This window comes from Pongo abelii, chromosome 3, assembly GCF_028885655.2.
Source record: "Pongo abelii isolate AG06213 chromosome 3, NHGRI_mPonAbe1-v2.0_pri, whole genome shotgun sequence".
Taxonomy (NCBI): domain Eukaryota; kingdom Metazoa; phylum Chordata; class Mammalia; order Primates; family Hominidae; genus Pongo; species Pongo abelii.
This window is the reverse complement of record NC_071988.2, coordinates 49,614,546-49,641,666: the sequence shown is the minus strand read 5'-3', so window position 1 is coordinate 49,641,666 and position 27,121 is coordinate 49,614,546. Positions and strand designations below refer to the sequence as shown.

Here is a 27,121-nt window from a genome sequence, read left to right as displayed (position 1 = left end):
ATTCATTAAAGACATGAGATTAACTCCATAGTCACCCAATTTTATGCCTGGGGGCACTCTCCAAAACTGGACACAGAGAGTTAAGCTCAAAAAGAACAGTGGTCTTAATGGGCAGAGAAAGATCACAATTTAGGACTGTTGAGAAGACTGAATTGCGATGCAGGGTACAGAAGTGGAAACTCCACTGAAAAAGAGCTCCAGAAATCTGCATGAGGTGCCCAAGAACAGAACTTTCTGCAACTTGTATCTGTGACATCTAATGTGGTAGCTACCAGTACCATGTGCTACTGAGCACTTGAAATGTGGCAAATGCAAGTAAGAAACAATATTTTAAATTAATTTTAAATAGCTACAACTTGTGACTACTGTATTAGCCATTATAGCCCTAGAAGTTGGCTGAACAGTAGGCTGCAAATGTGCAGAGCAAAATTCTGAGACATGACAGAAGCCTATGAGCCGAACAGAGTACAGAGGTGGCAAAAATCAGACGTGGCTCCGACCAAGCAGAATGGAGAGCCTTTACTGAACCACATGGGCTTTCAGTTTAGATACAGAAAGGCTACACTTAAGCTGGGCACAGTGGCTCACACCTGTAATCCCAACACTTTGGGAGGCTGAGGTGGGTGGATCACCCTGAGGTCAGGAATTTGAGACAGGCCTGGCCAACATGGTGAAAATCCGTCTCTACTAAAAATACAAAAATTAGCCAGGCATGGTGGCGAGCACCTGTAATCCCAGCTACTCAGCAGGCTGATGCAGGAGAATTGCTTGAACCCGGAAGGTGGAGGTTGCAGTGAGCCAAGATGACACCATCACACTCCAGCCCAGGCAACAAGAGTGAAACTCTGCCTCCAAAAAAAAAAAAAGAAAAAAGAAAAGAAAACAAAGAAAAAATATTGCTAAAGCTTTGGAAAAGAACTGTTGGAATCTGTGGCCTTCTTGAGTGAGGTCTCACCCACCCCTAGGTTGATTGGCTAAAAACTACAGTTTTGTCTGGCTGTAGCTAACTGAAAAACTAGCAACTTTGCTGTAAAAGGAGTCTTGATTTACAGCAGAGGTATAAACCTACAACTTTGTAAGTCAAAAGTAAAAAAATCACTTAGGAATGGACAAGGAGTATCTATAGTTGCTAACCAAAGGTTACAGTCCTAGTTCTTGAAGAGCAACAGAGCGGCCAGAAATTTAACAAGGTCCTGGAAACAGAAGGGCAGAGAAGGGTAACACGAGCTCTCCAAACATCTTTGGCAAACTGAAATGATGCATGCACAGGGGAGACTCAAGAGAGCATGGCAAATGTAAAAACCAAGGGGAATTTGGGAACTGCCTCCTACACTGAATGCATCCCCCATCCCACACAGAACAACCAACAGCGGGTGGAAGGCTTATAGACTCAAGTGTTTGATCTTCACCTTTGTCCAAATGATTGGCTGACTGCTAAGCTATGCAGACACAGGAACTACCCCTAGCAAGCAAGAATAAATATTGAAATAAAGAACTTAAAAACTGAGCACAGACAGCAATTACTTCACATCATATATAAGATAGATTCCACAGTTTGAGTCCAGTCAAAATGCTAAATTTAAAACAATACAAATCCCTTAGATATAAAACAAGATTGAGTTGCTACAATATGCTACCTAAAATGTCCAGCTGTCAACCAAAAATTATTAGACATGTAAAAACATAGGAAAGTGAAATATACTAAAGGAAAAAAAGCATTCAGTGAAAACTAAATCTGTATGGGCCCAGATACTTGATTAGTCAAGCCTTCAATAAGACTTCATAACAAATATATTCAAAGAAATAAAGGTTAAAAAAAATTAAAAATGAGTCAATAAAAGAGAAATCACAATAGAAAATTATAAAGCATAAAAAAAGAGCCATCACACTTCATTCTTCCTAAGTCCTACACCAGAGTTGCTTTGAATGTGTGTATTTAACAGTTAAATAAGACCTGAAAAGGGAGTTGGCCTAAAAATAATTTACCATGAAACATCAATTTCTTCAGTTAATGAGAATTACATGCTAACCATACCAAAAACCTTGATTAGAATTTTTAGCTTAGATTTACTGATTGATATTAAAAAGGTAAAGTTGAGGCCACATACAGAAAGCAATGGCGAAGGACACTGCCTCCAACAGAAAATATGAACCAAAAAGCATGACAGAAAAACATTTACATGTAATATACTAAATAGATGTCATGCGAACAGAGACACACAAGGTGAGAATACCATGTGATAATGCAAGCAGATTGAAATGCTACCAGTGCAAGCCAAGGAATGCCAGAAATTGCCAGTAAACCACCAGAAGTTAGGAATAAGGAAGGATTCTCTCCCCTACAGGTTTTCAAAGACATCACGGCCCTGACAACACCTTGATTTCAGACTTCTAGCCTCTAGAACTGAGATAATAAATTTCTGTTGCTTTAAGTCACTCATTTTGTGGTATTTTGTTACAGCAGTTCTAGGAAATACAAATATGCCTTTCACTACAGTTCTCTCCCATTGGATTATTTAATAATAAATGATTTAAAATTAGTATTTGGAAAAGATGTTTTTTAATGAATAGACATATTAATCAGGTCTCTTGACACAGAAATGTTCCATATTTCATTTTCATATTCTTGTCAAATTATAAAAATAATATCATAAATATGGGCATCGCTACAAGCTATTATGTACAGTCACTGAAAAATCAGAAAAAACGTGGAAGTTAGAAATGTTTATCAAATATAAGTCTACACAAAAATGAATAAAATTTTTATTTTAAAACATCACAAGTAATTACAAAGACAAATATCCCAACTATACAAACTGTTTTTCACATATACATATATACATACATATATTTAAGGTTGGTTGATCTTTCATCTTTTTATCTGAGTAAAAAGAAGAACACTTTCCTCATTCCGGAGATTTTTGATGTTATAATAGTTACCTAAAAGTAAAGTGGTAAGAAAATAAAAATTATTTCCATAGGAATCATTCCTTTTGACTAAGTATGTAGTCATCACCTGACAGTTGTAGTATAGGACACAAGATAAAAACAATTCACCCAACCTAAAGTAACTTATTTAATTCCATGAACTACATCAAGAGCTAACCATGACACGTGATCCAGATGAGGCTTGAGAGAATACAAATATAAATTTCACATTGTTATGAAAATAAATACGGAGATGAATCAGTCGAGAGTGTAAGAAAAGAAAATCTCTTTCTGAAACCAATCTTTATTAGGTCTACAGAACTGCTGTGGATTTCTCTAACCAGACATACTCATATATAGATGAGTATAAAAGGTACAATGTTAAGTAGAATAAAATCTCAAAATTTTAAAAAGGCAAATGCTACTCTTAAATAAATGAGGTAAATAACAGCAAAAGTGAAATACAGATGGACCACAAGTATCACATGTGACAGGCTTATTAGAATTGAGTACTATCACTGTGACTTTCTATATATTAGAAATTGAGAAAGTATTCACAACAGTGCTGACATACTAAGGACTATGCAAGTATGGCTATTATTATTGTCTCCTTCCAACAGAATGTAAGCTCTATAAGAGCAGGGATTTTTGCCTGTTTTGTTCATTTATATATCCCAAATCTTGCAGTAATACATGGACACAGCAGACACTTTGTTTTGTTTTTGTTTTTGAGACAGAGTCTTGCTCTGTCACCCAGGCTGGAGTGCAGTAGTACAATCATAGCTCACTGCAACTTTGAACTCCTGGGCTCATGCAATCCTCCTGTCCCAGCCTCCCAAGAGCTAGGACTATAGGTGTGCATCACCATGCCTGGTTAACTTTTGCATTTTTTGTAGACACAGGGTCTCCCTAGGTTGCCCAGGCTGGTCCCGAACTCCTCACCTCAAGCTCTCCTCAGCCTCTCAAAATGTTGCGATTACAGGTGTGAGCCACTGCACCTGGCCCATATTAGTCTCTTAATCATACTTGCTGAATGAGTGAATGAATGACAAGTGGATTAAAATGCCTATTTACAATAACTTCTGCTGTTCAATAGCTGATGAAGCATACAATTCTTGAAACAGTTTAAAATAATGTTCTAAAAGCATAATTTCTTAGAGATAACATGGGGTAAATAATTTTTGTTCTACTCTGTAATACAACATATCTGCTGACTAAATATATATATATATATATATATATATATATATATAAAAATATATATTTTTTTGAGACCGAGTCTCGCTCTGTCTCCCAGGCTGGAGTGCAGTGGTGTAGCCTCTGCTCACTGCAAGCTCCACCTCCCAGGTTCATGCCATTCTCCTGCCTCAGCCTCCAGAGTAGCTGGGACCACAGGTGCCTGCCACCATGCCCAGCTAATTTTTTTGTATTTTTAGTAGAGACGGGGTTTCACCGTGTTAGCCAGGATGGTCTCGATCTCCTGTCCTTGTGATTTGCCCACTTCGGCCTCCTAAAGTGCTGGTATTACAGGCATGAGCCACCATGCCCAGCCAATATTTTCATATTCAGTAGTAAACAACTCTTGTTCTCATGTATCAAAACACTAATTGGTTGGGCACGGTGGCTCACACCTGTAATCGTAGCACTTTGGAGGCTGAGGTGGGCAGATCACTTGAGGTCAGGAGTTCAAGACCAGCCTGGCCAACATAGCAAAATCCCGTCTCTACTAAAAATACAAAAAGTAGCCGGATGTGGTGGTTCGTGACTGTAGTTCCAGCTACTCGAGAGTCTGAGGCACAAGAATCGCTTGAACCGGGGAGGTGGAGGCTACAGTGAGCTGAGATCGTGCCACTGCACTCCAGCCTGGGTGACAGAGCAAGACTCTGTCTCAAAAACAAAAAAACCACCACAAAATGCTAATATACTTACCTAATGATCAAATGAAAGGAAAATATGTACCAAACTGTTCTGACATCCATCAGTCATATCACACTTCATTTTGACCACTGTGGCTTCCATTTCCACAGTGCCCAAAAACAACTATATACATGTCGTCTAAGTGAAATAAATTGTCTTACCTGAAGGAACATAGAACGAATCCCCAGTACTTATTATATAAGGTGTTTCATGTAAAGTACACAAAAGGTCACCAAAGTTAACATAAAAAACCTGCAAAAATAAAAATAAAAATCTCATTCAAAATTGAACCATGATAATACTCCAAAGGAATCTTAAAATGTAGTGGCAAGAATAACAACTCCCCACAAATGTGCTGGCTTTAATCTCCAGAACTTGTAAATACATTAAATTTCATGGCAAAAGGGACTTTGAGATGGGGAGATTATCTTTGATAATGTAGGTAGGCCCAATCTAATCATATTAAGCCCTTAAAAATAGAGTACTTTCTCCTGCTGGAAGCGGACGAGAAATGAAGCAGAAGGAACAGTCACAGAAATTCAAAGCATGAAAAGGACTCGCACTGTTACTGGCACTAAAGATGTGGGTCCATATGCCAAGAAACATGAGTTATTTCTAGAAACTAAGAATGACACCATGGCCAACAGCCAGTGAGGAAATGGGAACGTCAGTCCCACAACCACTTGAAACTGAATTCTGCCAACAATCTGAGTAAGACTGGAAGCAGACTGGAAGCAGATTCGTCCTTACAGTCTCCAGAAAGAAATACAAACCTGTCAACATCTTGATTCCAGTCTTGTAATACTCTGAACAGAATACCTGGTCGAGCTCATGGTTCTCTCTACATAACTGTGAGATAGATAATAAAAGAGTATTGTTTCTTTTTTTTTTTTTTTTTTTTTTTGAGACGGAGTCTCGCTCTGTCATCCAGGCTGGAGTACAGTGAGGCGATCTCGGCTCACTGCAAGCTCCGCCTCCAGGGTTCATGCCATTCTCCAGCCTCAGCCTCCTGAGTAGCTGGGACTACAGGCACCCGCCACCGCGCCTGGCTAATTTTTTTTGTATTTTTAGTAGAGATGGGGTTTCACCATGGTCTCGATCTCCTGACCTCGTGATCCACCCGCCTCGGCCTCCCAAAGTGCTGGGATTACAGGTGTTAGCCACCACGCCCAGCCCAAGAGTATTGTTTTAAGCCATTAAATCTGTGATACAGTCATGCACTGCCTAACGATGTTTCAGTCAACAGCGAACTGCCTACATAATAGTGGTCCTATAAGGTTACAATGGCACTAAAAAAATCGTATTGCCTAGTGACCTCACAGCCATCATGATGTCCCAGTGAAAAGCATTACTCACATGTTTGTGGTGATGCTGATGTAAATAAACCTATTGAACTGCCAGTCACATAAAAGTATAGCACATACAGGAAAAAGTGGAGGATAGAAAGTAGGACTGACTTGCAGCTCCCACTCAGATGGACAGAACAGCATGTGGAAACTCACATCATGAACTTTTTTGCCACAAGAACTACTGCAGGAACATACCAAGAAAACTGAAAGAATTCACAGACTCTTTGAAAGAAATGGCTTGCTGCTGCAAACTCCATGAGACAGCTGAACAACTGTGAGTGCCCAAAGTGTGAAAGTGGGGAAAGTCTGTCTCCAAACACATCCTTACTGGGGAACCTGAAAATCCAGGTCATGAGAGAAGGATTTAACCTTACCTAGAGCTGAAACGAATTGAGAGAGCCAAGGGAAATATAATAGTAGAAGCAGAGGCGGGAAGAGCCCTGTAAGTACTCCTGGTTTCCAAGGAAGCCATTTCTGACTTTATCTCATAGGGTTCCTTGGGGATGGCTGCCAGTGGAACTGGGGAAGGACCACAGAAAGAAGGAAACTTCCAGCTGAACTTTAAATAATTTTGACCAAGCGTGAATTTTCCTGGGCCGAATTGGGGGAAGGGCGAATAGGAAGCTCAGATACAAGCCAGGGTAGGCAGCAAGGGGCAGGGCCTGAAATCTCAGCTTGCTTTCTCAGCAGGGAGGCTTGTAGCCTGGCGCAAAATGTCAGTCCTGCTCACTGGCTGTCTGGATACAAACTTGGTTTGGTGGGGCACAGTAGGAGTGAGACTGGCCTAGCCTGGCTGCATGGGAGCTGGGTGAGGCCAGTCTGCCAGCTTCCCCCACTTCCTTGGTGACCAGTCTGATGCAGTGGAGACAGCCATAATCCCCTTGGGAACATAACTCCAGTGGCCTGGGAACCATACTTTCATCCCCTACAGTGGTCACAAGAAGCTCAGCCCAAGAGGAGTCTGAGCTCAGACATACCTAATCAATCCTACCTCCACCTGATGGTCTTTCTCTAACTGCCCTGTAGCCTAAGACAGGAGCTATAAGGCCCCACCCATCACCTGAAAAACCTGAATACTTATCCAGGCAACCTGTGGCAACCTTGTATCAGCAGATGCTCTCTTGAAAGTACCATCTCCTGGCTGGTGGCCAGCCACCTGCTAGCACAACCAATATTAAAGAAAACCAGCACACTAAACAAAACTACAACCAAAGACCATCACAGAGTCTGCTTCACTCCCCTGCTACCTCCACTGGAGCAGGTGCTGAGATCCATGGTTGAGAGACCTGAAGACAGATCATATCACAAGACTCTTTGCAGGCACTTCCCAGTACCAGCCTGGAGCCCCATAGCTCTGCTTGGTAGCTAGACACAGAAGAGCAATAGCAATCACTGCAGACTGCCTCTCAGGAAGCATAATCCCTAGGGGAAGGAGGAGAGCACCACATCAAGGGATCACTCCATGGAACAAATGAATCTCAACTGCAGTGCTTGACCTCCAGATGTCTCCTCAGACACAGTCTACCCAAATGAGAAGAAACCAGAAAAACAATTCTGGTAATGTGACAAAGCAAGGTTCTTTAACACCCCCAAAAGATCATACTAGCTCCCCAGCAACAGATCCAAACAAATAAATCTCTGAATTGCCAGAAAAATAATTCAGGTTGATTATTACATTACCCAAGGAGGCACCAGAGAAAGGTGAAAACCAACTTAAACAATTTTTTTTTTAAATACAGGATTTGGATGAAAAAATCTTGAGAGAAATAGATAGCAGAAATAAAAAACCATCACAACTTCTGGAAATGAAAGGCACACTTAGAGAAATGCAAAATACATTAGAAAGTTTTAACAACAGAATTGAACAAGTAGAAGAACTTCAGAGCTCAAAAACAAGGCTTTCGAATTAACCCAAAGACAAAGAGAAAATAAATTTTTTTAAAAAATGAACAAAGCCTTGAAGAAGTTTGGGATTATGTTAAACGACAAAACATAAGAATAATTGGTGTTCCTGAGGAAGAAGAGAAATCTAAAAGTTTGGAAAAATTTGAGGAAATAATCAAGGATAACTTCCCTGGCCTTGCTAGCAATCTAGACATCCAAATACAAGAAGTTCAAAGAGCACCTGGAAAAATTCATCACAAAAAGATCATCACCTAGCCACACAGTCATTAGGTTATCTAAAGTCAAGACAAAGCAAAGAATCTTAAGAGCTCTTAGGCAAAAGCCTCAGGCAACCTATTTAAAAAAAAACCTATCAGATTAACAGCAGATTTCTCAGCAGAAACCCTACAAGCTAGATGGGACTGAGGTCCTATCTTTATCCTCCTTAAATAAAACAATTATCAGCCAAGAATTTTAGTATCCAGCAAAACCAAGCTTCATAAATGAAAGAAAGATACAGTCTTTTTCAGACAAACAAATAGCGAGAAAAATCCCCACTAACAAGCCAGCACTACAACAACTGCTGAAAGGAGTTCTAAATCTTGAAACAAAAACTCAAAATATACTAAAATAGAACCTCCTTAAAGGATAAATCTCCCAGGGTCCATAAAACAAACACACACACACACACATACACGCACACAAACACACACACACCCAAAGTATTCAGGTGACAACTAGCACAATGAACAGAACAGTACCTCACATCTCAATACTAACATTGAATATAAATGACTTCAATGCTCCACTTAAAAGATACAGAATGGCAGAATGCATAAGCATTCACCAACAAAGTACCTGCTGTCCTCAAAAGACTCACTTAATACATAAGGATTCACATAAGCTTAAGGTAAAGTAGTGGTAAAAGATATTCCATGCAAATGGATACCAAAAGAGAGCAGGAATAGCTATTCTTATATCAGACAAAACAGACTTTAAAGCAACAACAGTTAAAAAGACAAAGAAGGCCATTATATAATAAGAAATGGACTAGTCCAACAGGAAAATATCACAATCCTAAATATATATGCACCTAACACCTGAGCTCCCAAATTTATAAGACAATTACTACTAGGCCTAAGAAATTAGATAGATGGCAACACACTTAGTGAGCGTCTTTAATACCCCACTGACAGCAGTAAACAGGTCATCAAGACAGAAAGTCAACAAAGAAACAATGGATTTAAACTATACACTGGAACAAATGGACTTAATAGATATTTACAGAACATTCTACCCAAAAACTGCAGAATATACATTCTATTCATCAGCTCATGGAACACTCTCCAAGATAGACTGTATGACAGGCCACAAATTAAGTCTCAATAAATTTAAGAAAACCAAAATTATATCAAGTACTCTCTCAGACCACAGTCGAATAAAATTGGAAGTCAACTCCAAAATGAACCCTCAAAACCAAGCAAATAGATGGAAATTAAATAATCTGCTCCTGAATGATTGTTGGGTCAACAATGAAATAAAGATGAAAATTGAAAAATTCTTTGGACTGAACAATAATAGTGACACAACCTATCAAAACCTCTAAGATACAGCAAAAGCAGTGCTAACAGGAAAGTTAATAGCATTAAATGCCTCCATCAAAAAGTCTGAAAGAACACAAATACACAATCTAAGGTCACACCTCAAGGAGCTAGAGAAATAAAAACAAACAAAACCTAAACCCAGCAGATGAAGATCAGGCCATTTGGTAGAACTAAATGAAAATATAATCAAAATTGATAGACCATTAGTGAGGTTAACAAAGAAGACAGAAGATCCAAATAAACTCAATTAGAAACAAAATGGGAGATATTACAACTGATACCACAGAAAGACAAAAGATCATTCAAGGCTCGTATGAACACCTTTATGTATACAAACCAGACCCAGATGAGACAGATAAATTCCTGGAAATATACAACTCCCTAGATTAAACCAGGAAGAAATAGAAACTCTGAAAAGACCAATAACAAGCAATGAGATTGAAATGGTAATAAAAGAATTGTCAACAACAACAAAAAGTCCAGGCCGGGTATAGTGGCTGACACCTGTAATCCCAACACTTCAGGAGGCTGAGGCAGGTGGATTGCCTGAGGTCAGGGGTTCAAAACCAGCCTGGCCAACATGGCAAAACCCCGTCTCTACTAAAAATACAAAATTAGCCAGGCTTGGTGGCGCATGCCTGTAATCTCAGCTACTTGGGAGGCTGAAGCAGGAGAATCACTTGAAGCTGGGAGGTGGAGGTTACAGTAGCGGAAATCGTGCCACTGCACTCTAGCCTGGGCAACAGAGCAAAACCCCGTCTCAAAAAGAAAGAAAAGAAAAAGAAAAAAAAAAAATTCCAGGACCACATGGATTCACAGCTGAATTCTATCAGACATTCAATTCATCTATCAGAAGAGAGAGATAAATTCCTGGAAATACACAACCTTCTTAGATTAAACCAAGAAGAAATAGAAACTCTAAATAGACCAATAATAAGCAGCAAGATTGAAAGGGTAATAAAACAATTGTCAACAACAACAAAAAAGTCCAGGACCAGATGGATGGATTCACAGCTGAATTCTATCAGACATTCAAAGAAGAATTGGTACCAATCCAACTGAAATGATTCCAAAAGACAGAGAGAAGTCAATACGCAAGTCAATAAATGTGATATACCACATAAACAGAATTAAAACCAAAAATCACATGATCAGCTCAACAGATGCAGAAAAAGCATTTGCCAAAATCCGGAACTGCTTTATGATTAAAACCCTCAGCAAAATCGGCATAGAAGGAGCATAACTCAAGGTAATAAAAGCCATTTATGACAAACCTACAGCCAGCATCATACTGAACAGGGAAAAGTTGAAAAGTTTCTCCTGAGAACTGAAACAGGACAAGGATGCCCACTTCCACCACTTCTATTCAACATAGTACTGGAAGTCCTGGCCAGAGCAATTGGACAAAAGAAAGAAATAAAGGGTATCCAAACGAGAAAAGAGGAAGTCAAACTGTTGCTGTTTGCCAATGATATGATCATATACCTAGAAAACCCTAGACTCATCCAAAAAGTTCCTAGATCTGATAAGTGAATTCAGTAAACTTTCAGGATACAAAATCAACGTACACAAATCCATAGCTCTGCTATACACCAGCAGCGACCAAGCTGAGAAACAAATCAAGAACTCAACTCCTTTTACAATAGCTGCAAATAATAATAATAATTTGGAATATACCTAACCAAAGAAGTGAGAAATCATAGACGACATAAACAAATGAAAACACATCCCATGCTCATGGATGGGTAGAACCAGTATTGTGAAAATGACATACTGCCAAAAGCAATCTACAAATTCAATGCAATTCCCATCAAAATACCATTATCATTCTTCACAGAACTAGAAAAAGCAATCCTAAAATTCATTATGGAACCAAAAAAGAGCCTGCATAGCCAAAGGGAAGACTCAGCAAAAAGAACAAATCTGGAGGCATCACATTACCTGACTTCAAACTATACTATAAAGATATAGTTACCAAGACAGCACAGTACTGAAATGAAAATAGGCACATAGACCATGGAACTGAATAGAGAGCCCAGAAGTAAAGCCAAATATTTACAGCCAACTGATCTTCAACAAAGCAAACAAAAACACTAAGTAGGGAAGGGACACCCTATTCAACAAATGGTGCTGGGATAATCAGTAAGGCACAAGTAGAAAAATAAAATTGGATCCTCATCTGCCACCTTACACCAAAATCAACTCAAGATGGATCAAAGACTTGAAACTAAGACCTGAAGCCATGAAAATTCTAGAAGATAACATCAGAAAAACCCTTCCAGACATTGGCTTAGGCAAAGACTTCATGACCAAGAATCCAAAAGCAAACACAACAAAAACAAAATAGATGGGACCTAATTAAACTAAAAAGCTTCTGCACAGCCAAAAAAATAATTGGCAGAGTAAACAGGCAACGGCAGAGTAAACAGACAACCCACAGAGTGAAAGAAAATATTCACAAACTGTCCGTCCAACAATGGAATAATATCCAGAAACTACATGGAACTCAAACAAATCAGCAAGATAAAACCAAACAATCTCATCAAAAAGTGGGCTAAGGACATGAATAGACAATTCTCAAAAGAAGATATACAAATGGCCAAGAAGCATACAAAAAAATGCTCAACAATAACTAGTGATCAGGAAAATGCAAATCAAAACCACAATGAGATACCACCTCATTCCTGCAAGAATGGCCATAATAAAAAAATAGTAGATGTTGGCCCGGATGCAGTGAAAAGGGAACAATTTTACACTACTGGTGGGAATGTAAACTAGTACAACCACTATGGAAAACCTTAGTAGAGCTAAAAGTAGATCTACCATTTGATCCAGCAATCCCACTACTGGGTACCTACTCAGAAGAAAAGTGAGTCATTGTATGAAAAAGACACTTGCACACGTACATTTATAGCAGCATAATGTGCAACTGCAAAAATATGGAACCAACCCAAACGCCTATTAATCAACAAACATATAATGTGGTATACATGGTACCATGGAATAGTACTCAACCATAAAAAGGAATGAAATAATGGATGGCATTTGCAGCAACCTGCATGGAGTTGGAGACCATCATTCTAACAAAGTAACCCAGGAATGGAAAACCAAACATATATTCTCACTTGTAAGTGGGAGCTAGGAGCTAAGCTATGAGGATGCAAAGGCATAAGAATGATACAATGGACTTTGAGGACTCAGGGGGAAGGGTGGGAGGAGGAGAGGGATAAAAGACTACACGGTGGGTACAGTGTACACTGTTCAGGTGATAGGTGCACCAAAATCTCAGAAATCACCACTAAATAAATAATCTCTTGTAATATAGTTTGGCTTTGTCTCCCCACCCAAATGTCACATTGAATTGTAGTTGCCATAATCCCCACATGTCATGGGAGGGACCCAGTGGGAGGTAGTTGAATCATGGGGGCAGTTACCCTCATGCTGTTCTCATGAGAGTGAATTCTCACAAGATCTGATGGTTTTATAAGGGGCTTTTACCCCTCACTTGGCAATTCTCCTTGCTGCCACCACGTGAAAAAAGACGTTTGCTTCCCCTTCTGCCATAATTGTAAGTTTCCTGAGGCACCCCCAGCCCCACAGAACTGTGAGTCAATTAAACCTCTTTCCTTTAAAAATTACCCAGTCTTGGGCAGTTCTTTATAGGAGTATGAGAAAGGACTAATACATCCTGTAATCCCAGCTACTTGAGAGGCTGAGGCACGAGAATTGCTTGAAGCCGGGAGGCAGAGGCTGCAGTGGGCTGATATCATGCCACTTCAGCCTGGGGACAGTGGGAGACTCTATCTCAATGAAAGAAAAAAAAAAAAGAAATTATCTATGTAACCAAACATTACTTGTTCTCCAAAACCTACTGAAATAAAAAATAAAGTATAACACAATTTTGTGTAGTACAAAACACTTGGTAATGATGATAAACAACTATGCCACTGGCTTATGTATTTACTATACTTTTATCCATTACCTTAGAGTGTACTCTTACCACTTATACAAAAAAAAAAAAAAAAAAAAAGTTAACTGTGAAACAGTCTCAGGCAGGTCCCTCAGGAAGCATTTCAGAAGAAAGCAATGTTATTATAGGAGATGACAGCTCCATGTGTGTTATTGTTCCCAAAGACCTTACAGTGGGACAAGATGTGGTAGTGCAAGACAGTGATAATGATCCTAGGGTGATGTGCTGTTTGTGTCTTACTTTTTAACAAAAAAGTTTTAAAAGTTAAAAAAAAAATAGAAATAACTTATAGAATAAGGAAATAAAATATTTTTGTACAGCCGAACTGTATGGTTGAATTTTAAGTATTACAAAGGAGTCCAAAAGTTAACAACAACAACAACAAAAAAATGATATAAAGTGAAAATGCTAGAGTTAGATGAGGTTTATTACTGAAGAAAGAAAAATTCTGTTTATGAATTTAGTGTGGCCTAAGTCTACAGCATTTATAAAGTCTACGAGAGTGTACAGTAATGTCCTAGGTCTTCACATTTACTCAGCACTCACTCACTGACGCATCCAGGGCCACTTCCAGTCCTGCAAGCTCCATTCATGGTAAGTGCCCTATAAGGGTAACATTTATCTTTTATGCCATATTTTTATTGTACTTTTTCTACATTTAGATACACAAATACAACTGTCTACAGTACTCAGCACAGAAACACGCTGTACAGGTTTGAAGTACAGAAGCAACAGGGTATCCTATATAGCCTAGGTTCGTAGTAGGCTATATCATCTTATGATGTTCATAAGACAAAATAGCTTAATGACCCATTTCTCAGTGACTCATAGATGTAATTTGTTAGAGCAGCAACTGAAAACTAATACAGCAGATGTCCCCAAACCCCGGGACAGGGACCGCTACTGGCAGTGGCCTGTTAGGAATGGGCTCACACAGCAGGAGGTAAGCAGCACACCGGTGAGTGTTACCGCCTGAGCTCTGCCTCCTGTTAGATCAGCAGCAGCATTAGATTCTCTCAGGCACATGAACCCTATTGTGAAACGTGCATGTGAGAAATCTAGGTTGTGTGCTCCTTATGAAAATCTAATGCCAACTCCCACTGCCACCACCAATTTTTGTGGAAGAAAAATTGTCTTTCACGAACCAGTCCTTGGTGCCAAAAAGGTTGGGGACTATTGTAATACAGGAAGAGATTTCTTTTGTTTTTCCTTATTTTGTTTTTCCTTATTTTGTTTTTCCTTATTGTTTACTGGCTAATGAAAATTCTAGAGCCACTGTAAAAATTATCACCTACACTGTAAAGATTATCACTGCACTGGGCACGGTGGCTCATGCCTGTAATCCCAGCACTTTGGGAGGCCTAAGTGGGCGGATCACGAGGTCAGGAGATCGAGACCACCCTGGCTAACACAGTGAAACCCCATCTCTACGAAAAATACAAAAAATTAGCCGGACGTGGTGGCAGGCGCCTGTAGTCCCAGCTACTCGGGAGGCTGAGGCAGGAGAATGGCGTGAACCTGGGAGGTGGAGCTTGCAGTGAGCCGAGATCGCACCACTGCACTCCAGCCTGGGTGACAGAGCGAGACTCCATCTCAAAAAGATTATCACCTACACTAAAAACATACCTAGGCTTTATGTATGCCTCTTTAAAGGTCACATGCTTAGGACAACAAACTACTCAATCTGATTGAAGAATCAAAGAAAGCAAAAAGCTAAATCCCTATTCTCCTCAAAATCATATGTTAAACAAGCATCAAGACTAAGAAAGTAAAAGAGGATAAATCTCTCAATCATGCTGGCTTCCATATTCAAACATGCCAAATTTCACACTTTATACATAGGTAGCACACACTGGCAGTGACCTGGATTTTTGAGCAACTAAAATAAACAGTATAAGGCCTTCAAACTTTGAGATTCAGCCATTGTTAGAAATTAGTGTGTCCCCTGAAAATTCACACTCTGGAATCTTAACCCCCAATGTGATGGGATCAGGAGGTGGGGAATTTGGGATGTAATTAGGTCCTGAGCGCAGAGCCTTCAGGAATGGGACTTGCCCTTATAAGAGACACAGATCAAAGTCTATGGTATTCTTATTATAGCAGCCCAATCTGACTAAGACCTCCATCAAGAATGTTTTGTCTCAGATAATTATTTCTCCTCCTTATTTTTTATTACTACTTTGTATAATGATAATAATATACCAGAATAACAATAACAGCTAGCACTTATATAGCACGTACTCTATACCAAGCAGTATTATGAGCACTTTATTCTTATTCACTTAATGTATATGCCCACTAATGAGACAGTTACTACTTTAGTAGCTTTTCATGGATGAAGAAACCGAGGCACAGAGAGGTTAAGTAATTTTCCAAGGTCACAATGTAAATGGCAAAGGGGGGGAGTTTGAACTCAGGCATTTAGATTACAGAATTCATTCCCTAATCACTGTGATATACTGCCTCCCTAAATGCGGAAAAAAGCCCCCTGAAATGTTTCAAAGGTATTTTTATAACTTAATAAGACAAAAAAACGTTACATTATTACATCCAAAAATAATTTGCCTTAAACAAAGACAAAAAAGTAATACTAAAAAGTATATATTTCTAGTGTTTTTTTCTCATCTATTCAATTTGGTTCTCTAAGCACACCTCTCATTTCTGTAAACATTAAGAAAGCTTTCGAAACATACAAAAATAGAATGAACTCTCATGAATACTTAATGCTAACTACCTGCCCAAGCCAGAGTCTACTATCCTCACTCCATCTTATTTTGAAATAAATGCCCAGTATCATAATTCATCTGCAAATATTTCAGTATGTACTGAAAGATCAAGTGCTTCTAAAAAACATAACCACAATACTGTTATCACACCTAAAAAATAAATATTTAATACCAAATATCTAGTTAATAGTCAAATTTCCAATGATCAGTTAAACATATCTTCAAGGATTTCTTTGAATCAGGATCCAGGTTAGCACCACATACAGTGATTGGTTGATCTGTTTCTTAAATTTCTCAATCAATATTAGTGGTTCTCAACCAAGGTGATTTTGCCTCTCAGGGACAACGGACAATTTCTGAAGACATATTTGATTTTGTCACAACTACAGCAATGCTACTGGAATCTAATGAGTAGAGGCCAGGTAAGCTTCTACTTACAGGGCCTTACCTACAGGATGGCCCCCACTACAACAAAGAAGTATCTAATAAAAAATGTTACTAGTGCCATGGTTGAGAAACTCTGATTCCCCAGGTTCCACCTGGTTCTTTTTATTTCTTACATTTAATTTACTGAAAACATTAAGCAGTTTGTCATAAAAATCTTCATGCAGGTGGATTTTGCTGACTATATCCCCAGGTATCATTTGAAAGGTTTCACCACACTTTATTTCTTGTAAACTGGTAGTTAAATCTAGAGACTTGATCAGATTCAGGTTTTGTATTTGCTTTTGGGTTTTTTTTGTATTTTTTTTCTTTTTTAAGGCATGGGGTTGGCAAGACTACTTCTTGGATAGTGTTGTATTTTTCTATCAGGGGGCACATAATGCCTGGTTGTATTCTTTTTAGTTATCTGTCAGCCACTGAGCCTTGATGCCTAGATCCCAATAGCTTATCAGGGATTGCAAATGGTAGTATTTTAACTCCAACATTCCTTCTTCACTCATTAGCTGGAATATTATTCTAATAAGAACAAACTCATCTATTATTTGATTACCTAATAGCACAGTTTATATAGAAAAGGCAGAATCAGTTGTTAAAGTGAGTTGGCTTCCTAGAATCCTCCAACAGTAACAAATTTTGGTTGTAGTGGTAGTAGTAGTCGTCGTCGTCGTCGTCGTCGTCGTCGTCGTCTTACAAATTCATGGATTTAGATATAATTGATACATATCAATCTACTGAAGTTATTCTTGTTAATACTCAAGTTTCATATCCTTAGCCAGCCAGTGGTAGCATCTTCAAGTTGGAACCTGAAACATGACCCAATCTTAATGGTTTCTGATTAGTAGTTTGCTATTGATTCCAAGCTCAGTTTCAGGCCTAGAATCAGGCATTCCTCCAAGGAACTGGTTCTTTTAAGTAGGTTGCTGTCACCTTTTTGTTTTTTTAGCTCTGGAACATTTGTCTAATTTTAAAAATATTCTCAACCATTTTTCATTGGGTTTTTTCTCTCTCCTGAAATTCTTATTATTTGAATTTAGGCATGTTTTTCTCTCTTCTCTACATTATTTAACTTTAATATTTTCTACTTTATAATTTCCTTCTTGTCTCCTGGGAAGTTCTACAACCAGCTCTCATAATTAATATGTAAATTCTTCTGTAGTTTGATTTTAATAAACCTACTACTCTTCTCTTTTAAATATTCTCTAGTAGTGTTTGAAAGAGAGTTAATGGCCTATGCTGGTTCTCCATCTTGTCTTCTTTATTATTTTTTTCAAAAGCATATATTTTTAAGTGTGCTTCATGTTTTAAAATGTAAAAATACTAGTCTTATTAAAAAAAACTTCAGCTTTAATTTTCATTATAAAAAGTTAAAGGTAATATATAGAAATAAAATCAACTAAAATAACTACATAATCACAGAGTAAAACATGTATTCTCTTCAAGATTTTATTTACATTTTTAAATTCTAGTTAGAAAAATAGACACTATATACAAAGAACTTTTATCTTGCATATTTGCTTAAGCGTTTATCCCAAGGGTCTTCATATATGGCTGCTCTTCAAAATAAAATGCTCAAACTAATTTTAATGTGCTTAGTGCAGTGCCTGGAACACATAAGTTCTGTATAACTGTTAATTATATCATAGAGTGGTTTATCCCATTACTAAGTCAAAATTAAAATATAACCATTTGCTTCCTGTAGCACATTGTAGTGGTTTCTAATTCTGCAATTACCATCAATGATTCAATAAATAACTACATATGTTCAGCACCCCTCACTCTGAACTTTCAAATTACTTCCCTGGGAAAAATTTCTAGAAATGATATTCACAGGTCACAGGGTATGAATACTTTTCTAATAATTTCCATTAACTCAGTAACTATAAAGTGTCATTTGGATTTAAATGTGTATTCCTTTGAATATTAGCCAGATTACACACTTTTAAACATCTATTACTCAAATTTCCTTTTGTATAATAAAAGCATTACAGTTTAATAGGTAACTGCTATTAGTTCAGTGATGATAATTCATGTTTATCCTCATTATTAGTTATTTTATTATTATACAGGGACCATCTATGCTTTTAAAATGTGTTATTTTCACTCATAATAATAACTGGAGGCCTATAACATTTTCAGTTTGAATTAATGAATATTGTTAAATTATTTTAAATCATGATTCTAACTATACTGATGTAGTAATAATCTTTGACTTTCATATGTATCTTTTCCTTGCCTTGCCTAAATTTGCCCTTCTTTGTTAATATAAACTCAAGAGTCTTCACATTTTTTCCCTCCTTTTTGAATTTAAGTTTGTCAGTAAAGAGAATCATTCTGAATGTGATACTTTAGTAGCACAATTTCAGACTCCTGACATGTCAGATACTGAAAAATGTTCCTTAGTTATATTTTTAAACTGCTGGTATAATGTTAAATATTCTTAAAATTTTGTGCTTTTCAAATTCTATATTCTACAATTTTCAAACTCAGACTACAAATATTTTATATATATATAAAATATTCCTGTTATACATACACACACACACACACACACACATACTCACATATAAAACAGACCAATGTTGCAGAGGTGTATGTCTCTAAATGGGGGTGAGGGTGGAAGAAAGGAGATAAAGAGAAAGAAGGAGAAGATAGAAACTGACTCACCTTGAATCTCATTACAACTTCAGCCAGTAATATTGTTACATATAATAGTATATTATTTAGTACTTATTGAAGCAACTAGCTCTTAGTCCTGAGTCTACTGCTAAATAGTTAAGTAGTTTTTTAATAATCTCACTCATTTTTATTTACTTTTTTCTCAGGTTACCGTTTTATTGATATACAATAATTTTACATGGTTCATGTCACATCTTAACACCTGTATGCAATGCATAATGATCAAATCAGTATAACTGGGATGTAAGTGATTTTTGAAGAAGTCTTTTAACCTATTTCTCTAATGCATTATCATAGAAATGTGGAATTAGATTTAATCTCTATAATCCCCCCCAGCACTAAAATTCTAAAGATTTGTTTGCAAACCTATATTTAAGATGTTTTTAAGTAAAGAACATTCCTTAAATTTCTGAATCTCAAAATACAGTGCTATGCAGAGAACAGATACTGTCAAATAACTGTTGGCTGGTTGACTCTAAACAGATTTAACAAATAAAAACCTTTCTCTGTGTGGTGTAGTAATAGAATTTCATTTCTGAGAAAACAGCATTTTAATGTCTCATAAAATCCAATAAATCAGAGTTCTACCAAGAGCGAAACATAAATATATTAAAAAAAGTACTCACCAATATATCCTGGCCAACATGCTGCTTTCCCTTTTCTTCTTGTGGTCCTAATATCAATTTCCCAGTAGAAAAAAAGGGTGTATCCAATGTCTTATATACCTTCAACTCACCATGCTTAACAAAAAATTGATATGTATCTTGTGGCCTTACAAGATCTAGGAGTAAAACAGTAATACAAATATAAAACAACAGCAATATTGGTTAATGATATAACATACACACATATATATAATAAAGAGTTATTTCTGGATATAAATCTGCCTTAGAGAGATAGAGTTGTTTCAGATCATTAAGTCTGGAGCTAGAATTCCAGAGGTCAAATCCTGTCTCTGTCTTAAAAGCTGCAGACCTTAGGCAAGTTACTTAAGCTCTCTCTCACTGTGCCTCAATTTCCTTTTCAGTAAAATGAAATAATAATAATTTCATCTATTCGATGTTAATGAGCTGCTATGAATATCAACGAGTTAATATGTGTAAACTATTTAAAATATTGTCTGGCAAAAAGTAAGCACTGTTAGTACCAGCTGAATAATAAGAATGGCAGTATTATAGGAACTGAGACAGAAAATAAAATTAGCTGAGATACAAAAAAGAATTCTCTGTTTTTAAAGTATAACATAAACCACAAATGTATCATCACCATGCCAATAGATTTTTTTCCTGCTTGACTAACAATTTTTATTAGGTAAAGTTTGTGAGACAGCAGAGTTCTAATGGTTGCTCATAAATTACTACCTCACTTACAAAAATTTCCATTACTTAACAAACCTTTCCAGATCTATAATTAATAAATTATTCTGTCTTCAATGTCTGATTCTGTTTCCCAGGATATTTGGGAATGTTAGTGATCCTACAGACTACATAATATAGATATATATATATATATAGAAATATATGTATATACATATATATAAATATATATGTATATAAATATATAGAAATATATATAGATATATATATAGAAATAAATATAGAAATATATATATAGAAATATATATAGAAATATATATATATAGTAGATTCAAGAAACAAATAAGAAATGAACTTTTGACAACACTCACAATAACCTGGTAGAGTAAGACACTAAACAAAACTCCATACTACTAAGCTCTGTTACCAAATAAATAATCTGCATATAGAGATACCTTTGCTAAGGTGTTAAGATATTAAATGAAATCTATTTTCATGGTCAAAATTTTAAGTAGGAGTACCATTATTACCACCTTTCTTTTTTTAGAAATTAACTAATTAGTTTTATTATTATTATTTTTTTTTGAGACAGGGTCTGGCTCTGCACGCCCAGGCTGAAGTGCAGTGGCATGATCTCAGCTCACTGCAATCTCCACCTCCGAAGACTCAAGCAATTCTCCTGTCTAAGCCTCCCAAGCAGCTGGAACCACAAGCACCCACCACCATGCCCAGCTACCATTACCGCGTTTCTGATTTGACGTACTTCTCCTCTGATATAGGACAAATAGCCCTTAGTACTCCACGGTACAGTCTTAACAGTTGTTAAAATATTTAAATATTTCTTGTATATATATATATATATATAGAGAGAGAGAGAGAGAGAGAGAGACAGAGAGAGACAGAGAGAGAGAGAGACAGAGCGAGCCTGGTTGTTAAACAGTTGCGTAATCCATAAACTCCTATCCCACTATAGCCCATCCCTTGGGGATCTTACATGACCTACTAGAGACTAAATATTTAATCCAATACAGCAGGAGGCTTCCAGGACTTTGCAGCACCAGCTTTAAGGTTAAACCTGGCATTTGTACAACTGACTGATGCCCTTGCTAGTCATCCTCACAAAGGATTCATATCCCAGGTAACATTACTGCCATCTGTAGGCCCAGAAGTTTGTCTGTGCCCTACCCACAATCCCTGCCTGGCTTCATGATAAAAGTATCCTTAAGTCTGCCAACTATCTGTCTACAGTTCCCCATAAACAGCCTCTGTTCCCATGTGTCCTCCTGGTCAAAGAAGGCCTAGACTCTGTTGGGGGAGAAGACATTCCTGATTGTAGCACTTGTGCCAAAGAGGACAAGTCCAGGGTGTTAAGTGTCCCCTGGAGCTGTCTGACATCAATATTCCCCCTCTTCACATAGGCTGCTCATTGGAATTAGACTCTCTTCTGGACTTTAGCACTGATAGAATTGGGGAGAGAAAGGGAAAGTAGACAGGCCAATCATCAAGCAAGCAATATTTTCTTACAAGTTGTTTAATTAAGTATTTTCAGTATCATCCCTGATCTTACCCATGAGAATAATCTCTCTTGTTTCTGGGTCCTTTACCCTCGTTGGCTGCAAAGGATCTCCAAGAGGTATACCTAGATTTACCATCAAGTTAGTCTCTGCAAAAGAAATACCATTGAAATACAAACTACTTACTTAAAATTATTCTCAATCCCAAAAAGTTCAGTACAAAATACAGCTATAGAGAAGTTATAAAACTGTCAAACGCATAAAAGTCTCTTCCTATTTATAAATCACTCTGATAAACAAAAATTCAAACTTAAAAACCCATAGTGATTTAATATAAAAGCAAACACCCTAAACTTCCTATTTTCTGTAAGCCTTAACATGTAAACTCTTGCATCATCAAGGTATTAAGTGATGTTTTGCATAATCTCTAAGTGAGATAGAGGTATATAAAACACTTTAGAAATGTCTATGTTAACCATAGTTTGGGCATAGGAATGGTGGGTTTCATCTGACTGGGAAATTTACTCATGAAGAAATTTATAATATGCTATTAATAATTTTTTAAGAATAAAATTAGCTTACTTTCCATTTGGAAGAAAGTAGACATTAAAAAATGAATTTTACCTATGGTATTATTTCTGAAGTTTTTGGAAGTAAATTTCATATTTTGCAAAGAGCTTCTTCTCAAAGTACTCCTATTTAAAATAAAATCTAAAAGTTACTTTCAGAAATAAGTTCATACTTCTTTCATCGTTATCAAGACAGATCCTTTTCTTATTAGATTTTTTGTCGACTTTTCCAATATTTTCTTTTGCCTTCCTTTTAGACGATATTGTGTCTGGAGATAGTATTCCACTAATCACAAATCCTCCTGAAATTTAACAAAAAAAGTAAAATATACATGGGAAAGAGAAAATCTTGAAACAAAACTCCTTAAATTTAATACGGCACATGTCCTTTCAAAGTACCAAAGAATATATATGTCTGCAGCTAATAGTTAAAATAACACAAATAGCAACCAATTTCATTATGTCTCTACCACCCTAAATCAGAGGCTGATAAAACAGGATTAGATGATGAAACATGATTAGATGGTCCTATTGCTCCCCTGAAATCAACAGTCATCAGCAGAGGCTTTAAAAAAAAAAAAAGGAGGGGGGCTAGCAATGAACTATTTATAGAAATCCACGAGTTTAGTCCTTTGACTTAGACATATCCATCAAAGAAAGAAATATGGCCAGGCACAATGGCTCACACCTGTAATCTCAGCACTTTTGAGATGCCAAAGCAGGAGGACTGCTTGAGCCCATAAGATCGAGACCAGCCTGGACAACATAGCAAGGCCTCATCTCTACAAAAATAAGAAAGAAAATAACTCTAAGATTAACACTATACTTTCTTGCCCACCCTACACTACTTTGTAGAAAACTATGAGAAAATGGAAAATGGTTAATAGGAAAAATAATGAAAACTACTTTACCTTTACCAGTTACAATTTTCTCACGTTCTAATCTAATGCTTTATTTTATGCAATTGGAAATCTTGTCAGATGATACAGGAATAACAACATTCAGCTACCAAAGAGAAAATATCAGCATCTCTACATTAATCAGACAAAAATGAATTTAAATCCTATTATCAAAATTTGGGGGGGTGATGATTAAGTAAGGTAATGTATATAAACATGTAGTGCAGTGTCTGGCACGTAGTAAACAAATTTTTTATTGACAGACATTAAAACATAAATAAGTTTTACCTGATGGCCTTCCTTGATAATCTATTCGCTCTCCTCGCCAGTACTCCAAAGGTTTCAAACGTGTTCTCTTGGTCCTGCGAACATTTGGTGTGTTGGAGGGCAATACTATAAAAAGATGTCAGACAAAAGTGTATACATGGTTTTTAGTTGATGGTACTTAGCAGTGGAAAGACTGTCTTTTAGAACACGAATGCTTTATTTTTTAGAACATGAATATTTTTCTAGACAAAAGACTAGAAAAAACATATATTTATGCTAACAAAGAAATGCCAATGGAAAAACAGGCTACCAAATTGGTAAATACTTAAAAATTTAATAATACTCAGTGTTGACAATGTTAAATGTCCACTCATCTTATCTGAACAATGCAAAGTTCTATATACTAAATTGAGTTTGTTGGCTTATCTTCAAATTCCCATGTTCTTACCTATTTTTTGTTTGCTAAAGCTACGCTGAAGCTAACGAGAAGTTGCCTACTGCTCTTAGGCATAATGCTCAATGTTCCCCTCTGTAAATACTGAAGCCCTGCTCAGGAACATTTTTATTTCCCTTTCCCTACTCCTGATTCATCATTTCACCCCAAGACAAGCATTAAGTATTGAGAGGTATAGCAGTCTCTCATCACATAGGCCCACAAAATACTAACAAGATCTAAGTTCTTGAGTAAGGCAATGAGAGAAAGCTTCACTCCTATTGGTAATCTCTGAGTATGAGTGAAAGAGCATTCACAGCCTCAAATAAAGGGAGAAACATGGAAAGCCACCCAACATCACAGAAAGGTGGGAACTATCATGTATCTTGACTGGCAAATATCTCTTTGGGAACGGTGGATTGTTAATCTTTACATGGGTCTCTCCATGGGTTCCACAGTTCTCAGCTTTGTCTACTTACTACCCTAGCTACTGCTTTGTTTAGGAGGCAACTGGATTAAAGTGGAAGGAGATGCTGTCAAGGAAGCCATCTACCTGGTAGTTACAGTTTCTTTGATAAAATTCTCCACCCTAGCTTCATAGCTAAGGGAAGATCATGCCCCCTACTATGGGGCAAAAAGTGAGAGGGCAATAGGATTTATAAATGGGCAATAAGATTTATAAATGGACAATAGACTAACTCAGTGGCTTGTGGTGACTTACTATGAAATTCATAAAAACTAAGTGCATAATTTTAATTTATCTGCCAATTAATCCACATAATCGTATTTCTCCTGCTTAAGAAAAAATAAGTTATATTTAGAAACAGAAACTTAATAAAGGTATTTTTCTCAATGAAAATATTAAAAAAGAAAAATAGTCTTACCTAGTTTGTGATGGATTCTGTTCTTTGGTATCACTTTAGATTGTTTTGAGTCATCTACAAAATGCAAAAGATAATATCGTAAGAAACGACTGCTAATTCCATGTTAAATTAAAATGTGTTTCCTGGTCAATTTCAGTATGAGTATTTTAAATAAAGTTTGACCTGATAATATATTTTATTACTCCTTTTGCTTTTCATTGCTCAACTATAAAAACTAAGGAAAAGAACTATTTCTCTAGACTTTGCTACAATGAATACATTGCAAGTTTGTCCAATCCACCTTATTTTGTGGTTGTTCTGTTTTGTTTTGTTTTAGGCCTTTAGCAGCCTGAAACCATGCTTTTTAGTTTCTGCCTCTGGCGACAAGTGGAAAAGAGGGACGAGGAAGGGGTTTTATTGGACCAACCAGAAACAGAAACTAAGAACTCATGACTGTATTCGCTCCCTTGGACACCCCTGGTTTTTATTCTAAAGAGTGTAACAGTTAAAAACAAACAAACAAACAAAAAAACCAACAAATTTTCTATTGCTCATGGAAAGATGAAATAAGGCACTTGTGGATAAAAATGTAGGGCCTGATAATGGATAATTAATATGTTATTTATGAACTATCTGTTACTTTCTCTTTAAAGTTCTAAAATAGTGTAAGTGTACTGAATTTAGCAGTGTGCCAATAAGCTCAGGGGTTCTCAACTTTGGTAACTAGCACCTAAACATGGCTGTCATCCCTTCCTTCCCTTTCTATGCACACATGTTCTGTATCAAGAAGCAGAGTCTCGTTCCCTTCTCCCCCAATCTCTGCTGGAGTTAGTGACTTGCTTAACTAATAGTATGCAACAGAAATGATGTTCTGGGGCTTAAAAGACTAAGTCCTAATACAATCTACAGGTTCCATCTAGAAGTCTTGGGATCTCACTCTAGGGGAAGACGGCAACAATATGAAGATTAACACAAGACTGCCATGGTGTGAGGAAACCTAATGTGGCCACATGGAAAAGCCACATGGAGGAAAAGAGAGGCTTGGCCAACCTCAATGTCCCAGCTCTTCTAGCTGGGTCCAAATATATAAGTGAGGAAGTTACCTCGAATGTCCAACCCATTTGAACTTTCAGATGACTCCAGCCCCAGCAGCTTGCATTTAACTATAAATTCATGAGTGTCCTCAAGTGGCAATTACCCAACTAAGCCAAGTCAATTCATAGAACCATGAAAGATAAATCAATCATTGTATTAAGCCTTTAAGTTTTGGGGTGGTTAGTTATGCAGCAATATACAACTGGGACACAATGTCCATGAGCCACCTAAAACTGCAAATACAATTTTGTATGAAATATATACCTTTTTTCCCCTAAAAAGTGGGTCTGAGCTTTTATCATATTCTCAAATGAGTCCATGAAAACAAACAAACAAACAAAAATTATTAAGAATGATTGAATTAGATATTTTATAAAATTGCTGGTTTGGAAGAAACTTCAGTGATCATAACATCTAATTTCCCTGTCAGAAACAGGCAAATCCCTAGACATCAGAAGTAGATTAGTAATTGGGTAGGCCCAGGGAAAGGAAATGAAAGTCGGCTACTAAAGGGTAAAGGGGTTTCTTTTTGGGGGTTATGAAAAGGTTCTAACAACGATTGTGTCAATGACTACACATCATTGATTTGTACACTATAAGTGGATTAATTATATGGTATGTGAAGTCTAGCTCAATAAATCTGTGTACCCCCCACCCCATCCCCACC

At 37.1% G+C, this 27,121-nt stretch overlaps 1 protein-coding gene across 5 annotated transcripts in view; it reads right to left on the bottom strand.

Moving 5' to 3' along the window:
- Positions 1 to 27,121, bottom strand: part of CENPC (centromere protein C) — a 121,631-nt gene that overhangs the window by 45,881 nt on the left and 48,629 nt on the right. For 2 of the 5 annotated variants that reach the window (XM_054553907.2, XM_054553906.2), the window contains exons 13-19: positions 25,381 to 25,434; positions 24,085 to 24,189; positions 23,071 to 23,199; positions 22,382 to 22,477; positions 20,125 to 20,279; positions 5,007 to 5,097; positions 2,846 to 2,940 (exon numbers count right to left, since the gene is read on the bottom strand). In XM_054553907.2, the coding sequence (XP_054409882.1) occupies positions 2,870 to 2,940; positions 5,007 to 5,097; positions 20,125 to 20,279; positions 22,382 to 22,477; positions 23,071 to 23,199; positions 24,085 to 24,189; positions 25,381 to 25,434 (701 nt within the window). In that variant the 3' untranslated portion in view covers positions 2,846 to 2,869. Of the gene's footprint in view, positions 1 to 2,741; positions 2,941 to 5,006; positions 5,098 to 17,092; positions 17,626 to 20,124; positions 20,280 to 22,381; positions 22,478 to 22,952; positions 23,200 to 24,084; positions 24,190 to 25,380; positions 25,435 to 27,121 lie in introns of those variants that run through there. The other 3 variants (XM_009239962.4, XM_054553909.2, XR_008524488.2) reach the window with 3 other exon arrangements.